Consider the following 10225-nt stretch of genomic DNA (forward strand, 5'->3'; position numbering starts at 1 on the left):
CTGTTGACCACTGACCTCAGTCAGCTGAACAATTAACCTCTACCTTAAGCAGGGAAGTGCAGTGCAAGGGAAGGGAAAGGTCTTAAGGACGATGAAGTCCCCAAGGGAAGAGAAAAGGCCTAAGGACAAAGAGGCCTAGGGGTGGCCTTGCCATACCATCTAAGTGCCAGAACAGGTAGAGTCCAGCCCTGGCATGCTGACGACCTATGCCCTGTGCTCCTGCAGAAACAGCTCTAAAGGGGACCCTTCTCCTCTTGCCCTGGAGCACTACAAGAGGAACTGGTGTCGTCACTGCAGAAGGCACAGGGAAGTGGGGAGGTCAAGGATTCCAGTCACTAGTCTCCTAGCAAAGGTTGTGCCTCTGTACAAGCACGGTAAAGAAGAGCTGACACGAAGCTGCCAAGGACGCATTAATAGAGGCAGAGGGGCTGAGCAGGAGCGGGAGGTGCAGATGCACCCACTAACCTTCCGATTTCTGAACCAGGCTGCACAGGCTGCATGTGGGGTGTGGGCTCGTGAACCATTTTGAGATTCTGCAGGGACTCTCCATTTCAAACACCCTGGAACCTCCCGATGGCACTGGTGATACAGCAGTGAGCACAGCTGCCTTCCAACAACCTTGGAACCACTAAGCTGTATTTTGACCGTGCAGGCCCTAGACCAGGCATCCTCCTGGAAGCCCTTCCAATGGACTCAGCTTTCTCTCAAGTGAGGTTTTTCTGCCCTGGTGTGGTCAGTCTCTGCACTCACCCCTTCACCCCTCCATCCCTCCACAACTCACTTCATGACCAAGACGCCCTTCCTTGTGGCGGCTTCCAGGTCCACGTTGTCCACGCCTGTGCCAGCCCTGCCCACCACCTGGAGCTTCTCAGCTGCACTGATAACATCAGCGGTCACCTTGGTGGCAGAGCGGACGATGAGGCCTTCACAGTCCTGAAGCAGAAGAAACATTTGGGTCCACAGAGTCATTGTGCTAGAAATTGTACAGCCTCCGGCACATCACTGCTTACTCCTGAGCAAGAGATGCAGCCCCAGAACCTCAGGACGTCACTGATGACTGCCAGCTCAGAGACATCTCACTAGGGAAATGGGCACTGGGATTCATGCTGATTTTTACTCAGAGTCGAGGAGACTGCAGCTCTAACACACCAAGTGCTTTGTTCAACATGCCGAAGAAAGGGCAGCATTGGTTCACGGGCTCTGGGCACCTGGCTCATCCCTCTAGACAGCACCGTGATGCCTGCAGCCTGGAGGTCCGTCAGGCACATGCCAGAAGTCAGGGGCCATTTCCTGTTACTCTCTGTAAACCCTATCATTCCTGCATGCTGCTTACTCAAAATGGGACTTCCTACATGCTGGCTGATTTTGACATATTCAAAGAAAGAAAGGCACACATCTGACAGGTTCTGCCACTGGGCAGGCCTGGGCTCAAAAATCCAAGCCCCCTGCCTTCCCAGCTACGAATCAGCTTCGGCTTTCTCAAGAGTGTGAACAGAAAGGGAGACAGAGCCTAGCACAGTACCAAGCTTGAGGAATGTCACTTCCTGGCCGAGCTTAACGAACCTCACTTCCTCCATCAGACACTTCCTCCATCAGACACTGAGCTACTGAAGGGCAGAGGTGGGATGGAATTCTACTTTGTAACGCTGGGGAGGCACTCAATCAGTGCTGGTTGGCTGAATGAGCAAACAAGGAATCAAACAAGAGGTGAAAGAAAAACATTTCCTAAAACAGAGAGCTAAATAAGGGGCGGGGGCGGGGGAAGAATGAGCAATTAAAATCTAGGCTTGCTCAGACACCTAGGCAACATGAGACTAAAAATACGCCCATGTGAAAAATAAGACTGAATTCATCACAGACACTATACGTGAACTAAGCCAGATCCCCAAGACCATCTTCCTTATGCTCGCCCAGAATCCTGTGCTATGTGGTTCTTTCCAAGATAAGAATATCCTTGCTCAAACACAGAACGAGAATCCCTAAGAAATGAGGTAGGTGAACAAGTCCCCACTTTGTCCCAAAGTGGCAGACACCAGGCCCGCCAGTGAGAAGGCAGTAAGCGTATCTGCAAAAGCACCAAGCTGGAATCAGGAAGACAGAGATGGAATCCTAAACCTGCCAGCAATGAGTGGGTCACTACGGTAATTCACCTCGCTCTGTACTTCTAGTCTTCATCTGTAAGATAAAAGAGGTGGAGCACACAGCTCCTCAGATCCATTTTCCCCAGTAGAGCTCTCAGCTGAATCCCATGAGAACCTTCTTTATCCTCCCACGGTGTGGATTCTGGAGTTAGACAAAGGCCAGGAGAAGCTGGCCCCTAGGGTAAAGGCCCACACTGTGTTTGCCGGACACAAGCCTAGAGCACAGGAGCCTATCTGGACAAAGTAAATTTAAGGAAAGCAGTGGGTAATTTATTTTTATTTTTATTTATTATTGTACTTTAGGTTCTGGGGTACATGTGCAGATCATGCAGGATTGCTGTGTAGGTACACACATGGCAGTGTGGTTTGCTGCCTCCATTCCCCTGTCACCCACATCTGGCATTTCTCCCCATGTTATCCCTCCCCAACCTCCTCACCCCCCTCCCCGATGTCCCTCCCTTGCCCTCCCCAACAGACCCCAGAGTGTGATGCTCCCCTCCCTGTGTCCATGTGTTCTCATTGTTCAACACTCGCCTATGAGTGAGAACATGCTGTGCTTGATTCTCTGTTCTTGTGTCAGTTTGCTGAGAATGATGGTTTCCAGATTCATCCACGTCCAAACAAAGGACACGAACTCATCGTTTTTTATGGCTGCATAGTATTCCACAGTGTATATGTGCCACATTTTCCTTGTCCACTCTATCATCAATGGGCATTTGGGCTGGTTCCAGGTCTTTGCTGCTGTGAACATACGTGTGCATGTGTCCTTATAGTAGAACGATTTATAGTCCTCTGGATATATACCCAGTAATGGGATTGCTGGGTCAAATGGAATTTCTATTTCTAAGGCCTTGAGGAATCACAATGGTTGAACTAATTTACACTCCCACCAACAGTGTAAAAGTGTTCCTATTTCTCCACATCCTCTCCAGCATCTGTTGTCTCCAGATCTTTTAATGATCGCCATTCTAACTGGCGTGAGATGGTATCTCAATGTGGTTTTGATTTGCATTTCTCTAATGACCAGTGATGATGAGCATTTTTTCATATGTTTGTTGGCCTCATATATGTCTTCTTTCGTAAAGTGTCTGTTCATATCCTTTGCCCACTTTTGAATGGGCTTGTTTGCTTTTTTTCTTGTAGAAATTCCATTTGACCCAGCAATCTCATTACTGGGTATATATCCAAAGGATTATAAGTCGTTCTACTATAAACACATGCACACGAATATTCACTACAGCACTGTTTACAACAGCAAAGACCTGGAATCAACCCAAATACCCATTGATGATAGACTGGACAGAGAAAATGTGGCACATATACACCATGGAATACTATGCAGCCATAAAAAACTATGAGTCTGTGTCCTTTGTAGGGACATGGATGAACCTGGAAACCCCTATTCTCAGCAAACTGACACAAGAACAGAAAATCAAACACCTCATGTTCTCACTCATAGGTGGGTGTTGAAAAATGAGAACACATGGACACAGGGAGGGGAGCATTACACACTTCGGTCTGTGGGGGTAACTAGGGGAGGGACAGCGGGGGGTGGGGAGTTGGGGAAGGATAACATGGGGAGAAATGTCAGATACAGGTGAGGGGGAGGAAGGCAGCAAATCACACTGCCATGTATGTACCTATGCAACTATGTTGTGTGTTCTTCACATGTACCCCACAACCTAAAACACAATGAAATATTTATTTTAAAAAAGAAGTTGAAAAGCAGGAGGAAAAATATGTTCAGAAATTGATAAATCAGCCAACAGAACTAAACAGACACTAGACAAACAGTATATGTGAGAATTTAGAAAATAAAAATAGGTTCAAATTGAGGATGAAAGGAAGAACTAAACAAATAGTGGTAAAAGCAATTCAGGATAAACAATAATAGCTTTCCGCCTCACTTCAGATAGTTAAAAATCCAGATAAATTAAAGAATTTTTAAGGTGTAAGCATTAGAAGAAAATGTCAGGAGATATTTTTATGACTGGGATTGGGAAAACCTTTCATAAGCAAGGCACAAATCCCAGAAACCCTGGAAGAAAATATTAACAAATTCAGTTACATTCAAATGTTAAACTTCTGCATGGAAAAAGATCTCGTAAACAAAGGCAAGTTGTGTTCCTGATATGGGGAGAGAAAACTCCTTTTACCACGTCACAGAACAAGGATTCATCGCCAAAAGCGACGGAGTTCCTTCAAATCAGCTTTTTTTTTTTTTTTTGAGACGGAGTTTTGCTCTTGTTGCCCAGGCTGGAGTACAATGGTGCGATCTGGGCTCCCCACAACCTCCGCCTCCCGGGTTCAAGTGATTCTCCTGTCTCAGCCTCCCAAGAAGCTGGGACTACAGGCACGCGCCACAAATCAACTTTTTTTAGATGATAAAAAATAGGTAAATAGGTAAGTAGTCAACACACGGAAGAACTACAAAGTGGTCACTAATTTACAGACACTTCGACACTAGATATCAAGGAAATACAAATTTTAAAATGTGATATTTTCAGGCATTATTTCGGCAAAAAGGAAATAGACGATATTCAACATTGTTTAGCGTGGGGGAACAGCAGTGTTCACTGCACAGTCTTCGGCGGGCAACTGGGCAGTGAGTGGGTATTTTAGTGTGCATTTCTTTGCAGCCAGCAATGACACCTTAGGTAATTGGTAACACCCTGAGGAAACACAATCTCCTTTCAAGTGGCACCAAAACTCAAAGTTCACCTGACCGGGCCCCGAGCGGTGGCTCACGCCTATAATCCCAGCACTTTGGGAGGCCGAGGCAGGTGGATCACGAGGTCAAGAGATCGAGACCATCCTGGTCAACATGGTGAAACCCCGTCTCTACTAAAAATACAAAAAATTAGCTGGGCATGGTGGCACGTGCCTGTAATCCCAGCTACTCAGGAGGCTGAGGCAGGAGAATTGCCTGAACCCAGGGGGCAGAGGTTGCGGTGAGCCCAGATCTCACCATTGCACTCCAGCCTGGGTAACAAGAGCGAAACTCCGTCTCAAAAAAAAAAAAAAAAGTTCACCTGACCAGAAGCGGGCACGGAGCAAGAGAAGGGGCCACTTCGAGTTATCATCTTATCATCTTGTCTCTGTAGCATCGAGTTCCAGAGGCCCCCAGTCAATCATTCCCTTAGGCCTTAAAGGTCCAGCCTTCTTCAATGCTCTCCCCCAAGCTGCCGCCATGCTCCCCAAACCTTGCAAACCTGCTCCCCATGGGCAACACTAGCTGGAGAGCATGCAGACTCCCCAGAGTCCTGCTTTTCCTGCTTTTTAAAAACTTTTTTTCATAAGATTTTGAAAATCCCTGAGCACTCTTAGAAGTAGATCTCATGCCTCCTCATCGCAGTCAAAGAAACAAGCACAGAAACAGCACGGTCTCCTTGGATGGATCTCCCTTGTGAAAATTTACACTGTACTCTCTCGGCTTTTCCCTCAAACCAGCCTTCTTTGGTGCCCGGGAGTCTAAGAGTCCCCAGTTAGATTCCTACAGATGAGCATCAGGTCTCACCTGTCCCAAGCGCAAAACTCCCACTTAGGAGACCTTGGTCCCACATTAGACATCCCACACCAGTCAGCGTTACTGAGCTTCCGAGGCCTCTTATAACCTCAACTCCCCACTGTCTCCATTCACTCAATCAACACATACTCACAGAGAGCCCTGAGTCCAACCTACCTCCTGCCAAGCCCTCAAATCGCCTGTACCCCAAGCCTCCTTCCCTGCTCACACCACAACTCACCCCCTTCAAAGACTTCTTCAAGATGCCTCCTCCTGTCCTCTACTTATGCAAACTACAGCCCTGGCCAAATGCTCACACCCGCTCACGGCCTCTGCTGTTTGCCATCAGCACTCCTCCAGTGCCCACAGTTCCTCCCTCCTGTCACTCCCTGGGTGAGGAAGCCTGTCTACACAGCACGATTCTGATGTTCACTGCCCTGTGTGTGGTTTCTGTGTCCATGCTGGTTGGAACAGGCACTTCCCACACTTCCTACAGTCTTCTCGCTCCCCTGTTCTTAGCTACTGTTCAGCTGGAAAACTGCTTGATTTCTGGCTGTTCCAGACAAACTGCTAACTCAGCAGTGGGAACCCATTCCCATTCCTCAAGTTCACACATGCTTCCTTTCCCAAGAGGGCACGTTTGGTCTAGGAGGTAATTCTAGCATTGCCATGTCTCTAACTTAAATCACAGGGCAAGACAGTGAAACTGGCCAGGTCATCTTCCTCAGCTACGGGGAAGGCAGGTCTACCCTGTTTTGCACAAGATGTGTGATCCTGATTGATCTGATGGTTATTTAACTTTTGCAAACTGAATCCTTGTGTAGAGGCTCGGGACATGCTATATTTTAAGGAGCCTTTGAAAAGAACTCTTAGATGGAAAGATTTATTCCCTTCTTAAATTCTGTTATAAAGATATAGACGTGCTTCAGTAAAATCAAATACTATTACCAGTGTTCAGTTCAGCGGTGCTGTCAATGCCACTTAACAAAACGGAAGAAAATACCAGAACGCATCATATGTAGAAAGAGTAAGTATTATTTCATAAAAACTGTGTGTGTCTGTGTGTGCACGTATGTATGTGTGTGTAAGTTAGGACATAAAACAAATTTCTTATTGTGGATCACAAAGTTTAAAAGCCACTGATAAATGATAATGCTATTTAAATATTTTCCTGCATATTAGGTATATTTAAGATGTGAGTTTCAAATGAGATGCTTTATTATTTTAAGCCTATGTTTTCCAAACTTGTTTTTGACCAAGACTCACTGTAAGAAACACATCTTTTTTGGTGGAGGGACAGGGTTCAGCTCTTTGCCCAGGGTGGATTGCAGTGGTGAGATCATGGCTCATTGCAGCCTCAACCTCCTAGGCTCAAGCAATTCTCCCCCCAGAGCACCAGGCTGGGAAGAGTGATAGCAACCAGGGCCTTAGCCCTCCACCCTGCCCCCGAGGAGCTGAGACTACAGGCTTGTGCCAGGATGCGTAGCCAATATTTGTATTTTTTGTAGAGAAAGGGTTTCATCATGTTGCCCAGGCTGGTCTCAGTCTCCTCCCTTCAAGTAGTGATCTGCCTCCTCTGTGCCCCCAGAGTGTTGGGATTACAGGCATGAACCACCACGCCCGGCCAAGAAACACGTCTTTAAGTTGTCATTTCACACTCACACATCACACACATAACAACTACATACACAATTGAAACAACATTCACGAAACAATACTGAGAGCCTTACTATCTACATTGCTGTTTCCTACTTCGTTTTTTGAAATACTAGTCATGACCCGTTAAACTGAGCTCGACATGCTTCAAGTCTGAAAAGGGGCAGGGCGGAATGATTATGCTTCCTGACCAGAGGGTGAGTGAGAGGTGCCTGCCCAGAATACAGTGCAGTGGGAACCAAGGCCAGGCCGGGTTCTAGCAGTGGTGCCTAAGCTTCCTTCAGCATCAAAGAGATTTCAAGTGGGGGAGGGCAGCAGACTTCATGCAGAATAAAAGGGCATCGTGTAGCAATGAGAACCCTTCAGTTGGCTGACCAAGGAGATTAACTGGCATTCTGAACCAAACTTGTTGCAAAGAGACACAAAAGCTGAGCCCTCCCAAACAGCCCACAATGCCCCGCAGTCAACTTAGCCAACACCCTCTCCTCTTCTGCCAAGAGTTCTCAGCGCCTTTAAAATGTTCCCCAAGTTTCAGCACCAGACTCCCAGCGTCCACCCAGCTGATTCCTGACTTCATGGAACAACATTATGGATAGGCCTCCCCTTCCTCTCATTTCTGCCCTCATCCCTCCCTATCCCCAACCCCTCAAGGTTTCTAATTTCCTTTAGAGAGCTGAAAGCCCCTGATTGTCTGCAGGGCACCCCAGTGCTTTTCCAGGTGGTTGCCCAGAGCCATTGATACCATTTCACACAAGAAAAGAGGTGACAGACGTGAGGAGCCTGCCACCCATCCAATGCCGCTCAAGTCCTGAGCCATTGCCCACCAATTAGATGCATGATGATCTGCCCCTTCTCTTCCTCTTCCAGCAGGGGAGCAGGCAGAGGGTAGGGAGCTGGATGGTCTAATTCAGGGCTTAAGCCCTGTGCCATCTGCTCAGCTGTCTCCTGTGTGTTGGCCATGCTCCCTAACCAGCTTACAAACTTCCTGAAGGCAGGGACCAAACTTTTCCGAGTAGAGGGTAGGGCTCGACAGTTGGATGTAGTGCCATGCCATGGGGACAGGGTCCATGGCAGCATATACAAAGGCAGACAAAGAGAGCGCAGGCCGTTTCCAGGGCCACGTGGTTGTGGCACAGCTAAAGCAGCAGCAGCAGCCTCTGCGGGCTAAGCGATCCTCTGAGGAGGACACGGCTGAGGCCGGCGGAAGGCGGCTGTGCCACGTGGAGAGTCGTGGAGAATAAGCCGGATCAGGGGAGGTAGGGACTGGGCAGCTGGGTGGACTACAGAGGACGAAAGTGCAGGCCCCGGAGTGAACAGTTCACACAATCAGTGTACCAAGCCCTGCGGGCGTTTTCAAACACGGTAGACAAAGATTTAAGGTAGATTAATTATAGATCACAACAAAAGGAGATAAGGTTCCTAAAATTTGCTAAGACTATAAGTCATCTGGGAGCGTTTGGGATCGGATTCTAGTCCAGTCCGGTCACTCCCGACCAACAATAAACCAAAGGTGGGGAGGAGGCTAAACCTGGACCCCAGCGCCTCCCGCCGGCCCCCGTTTCCTCCGAAGGCTCCCAGGAGGCAGAGGGGCTGCGAAAGCACGGAGCAGTCTTGCATCAGACGCGGGGCGGGTACGCGCCTGCAGCCCTACGAGGGCCGCCTTTCCCAGCAGCGGCCCCAGCAGCCACGAGACTGGCTGGGACTCCGCCAGCGTTGCCCTGCCCCCGAGCCACCCTCCCCCACCCTCCCACCCCCTCCGCCCCCCACCCAGCCCCAGCCAGCCTCCCCCACCCTCCCACCCCCTCCACCCCCCCACCCAGCCCCAGCCAGCCTCCCCACCCCCCGCCCAAGGAAAGCTGGAATCGGCCGGGCGGCCCAGAACTTGGCTGGGAAGGGTCGCTGGTTCCCGGGTTCCCCGCGAGGAAGCCACTTTGGCGCCCCTCCCCCTGTCCCCCCGCGCGGAGGCGGATGGAGGTTGGTTGGGGGAGGGCGACGCCAGGCTGCCAGAACAGCTGCGGGCCGAAGCTCCGGGGCGCCGCGCTGGCATCCGCGCGCAGCCTGCAGGACCAGTCGGAGCAGCCTCGCCGCGCAAGGCTAGCGGTGGCATGCCGGCGACAAAGACGCGGCTGCAAAGCAGCAGCAGAGTTCGCATCTCGCCGCGGTTTGCTCTTCCCTCTTTCTGCCTCCCCGGCCCGGTTCCCCACGACCTCCCGGCCTCAGGAGGCACCCCCGGAACTGACTGATCTGGGGGGGCACGTGAGGGGGGGCGTGCGGGCCTAGGCGCAGCCAGCCTTCCCCCGCGGAGGTTGCCCCGGACACCTCGGTTTCCTGCGGCTCCCCTGACCTGCAGCTCGGCTATCAGCTCCTCTTTGCTAAGGTTCTGCTTCTCCACCACCTGCAGCCCTCCATCTTGCAAGATCCTCCGGCAGCAAGGGTCCAGGCTGTCGCTGATGAGCACTTTCCGCAGGTTTGCGAAGGCCATTGCTGGAGGTGGCCTCGGAGTCGGCCGCTGCAAGTGGAGGTGTTAAGCCGAGAAGCCGCGGTCGGGCCTGGCGCGCCGGAGTAACTGGGCAGTTTTCTGCAGCTCCCGCTCCCCCTTCATCTCCCCTCCTGCTCTGACAGTCCCCTTCTGATTGGACGCAAATACTCAAACTCTCCGCGACTCCGCCCCCTCCTCGCGGCTCTCAGTCGGCCAGATCCCCGCCCACTTTGTCATCCTCCCGCAATGAACGTCTCAGTCTCAGCCAAAAAAGGTCTTGCCTACACCTGGTGAGCATATAAAAAGCACATTTTACGCTGACTGCCTGATGCATATCTGAAACGAACGGAGAGCTACACCCCATCGGGAGAGAAAAACTTCATGTTCACTTTTCCTCCTAAGGATTCGTTCATTGATCCCTTAAGGAGCAATTTTTTTTCGAGT

The 10225-nt window shown here is 50.2% G+C and overlaps 1 protein-coding gene across 2 annotated transcripts in view; it reads right to left on the reverse strand.

Moving 5' to 3' along the window:
* The window catches only part of PHGDH (phosphoglycerate dehydrogenase), a 29713-nt gene extending 19794 nt beyond the window's left edge, over positions 1-9919 (reverse strand). The window contains exons 1-2 of one of the 2 annotated variants that reach the window (XM_002759799.7): positions 9647-9919; positions 782-933 (exon numbers count right to left, since the gene is read on the reverse strand). In XM_002759799.7, the coding sequence (XP_002759845.1) occupies positions 782-933; positions 9647-9784 (290 nt within the window). In that variant the 5' untranslated portion in view covers positions 9785-9919. The remainder of the gene's footprint in view (positions 1-781; positions 934-9646) is intronic. The other variant, XM_054236708.2, reaches the window with a different exon arrangement.
* Positions 9920-10225: the final 306 nt, after the last annotated feature.

This window comes from Callithrix jacchus, chromosome 7, assembly GCF_049354715.1.
Source record: "Callithrix jacchus isolate 240 chromosome 7, calJac240_pri, whole genome shotgun sequence".
NCBI classification, from domain to species: domain Eukaryota; kingdom Metazoa; phylum Chordata; class Mammalia; order Primates; family Cebidae; genus Callithrix; species Callithrix jacchus.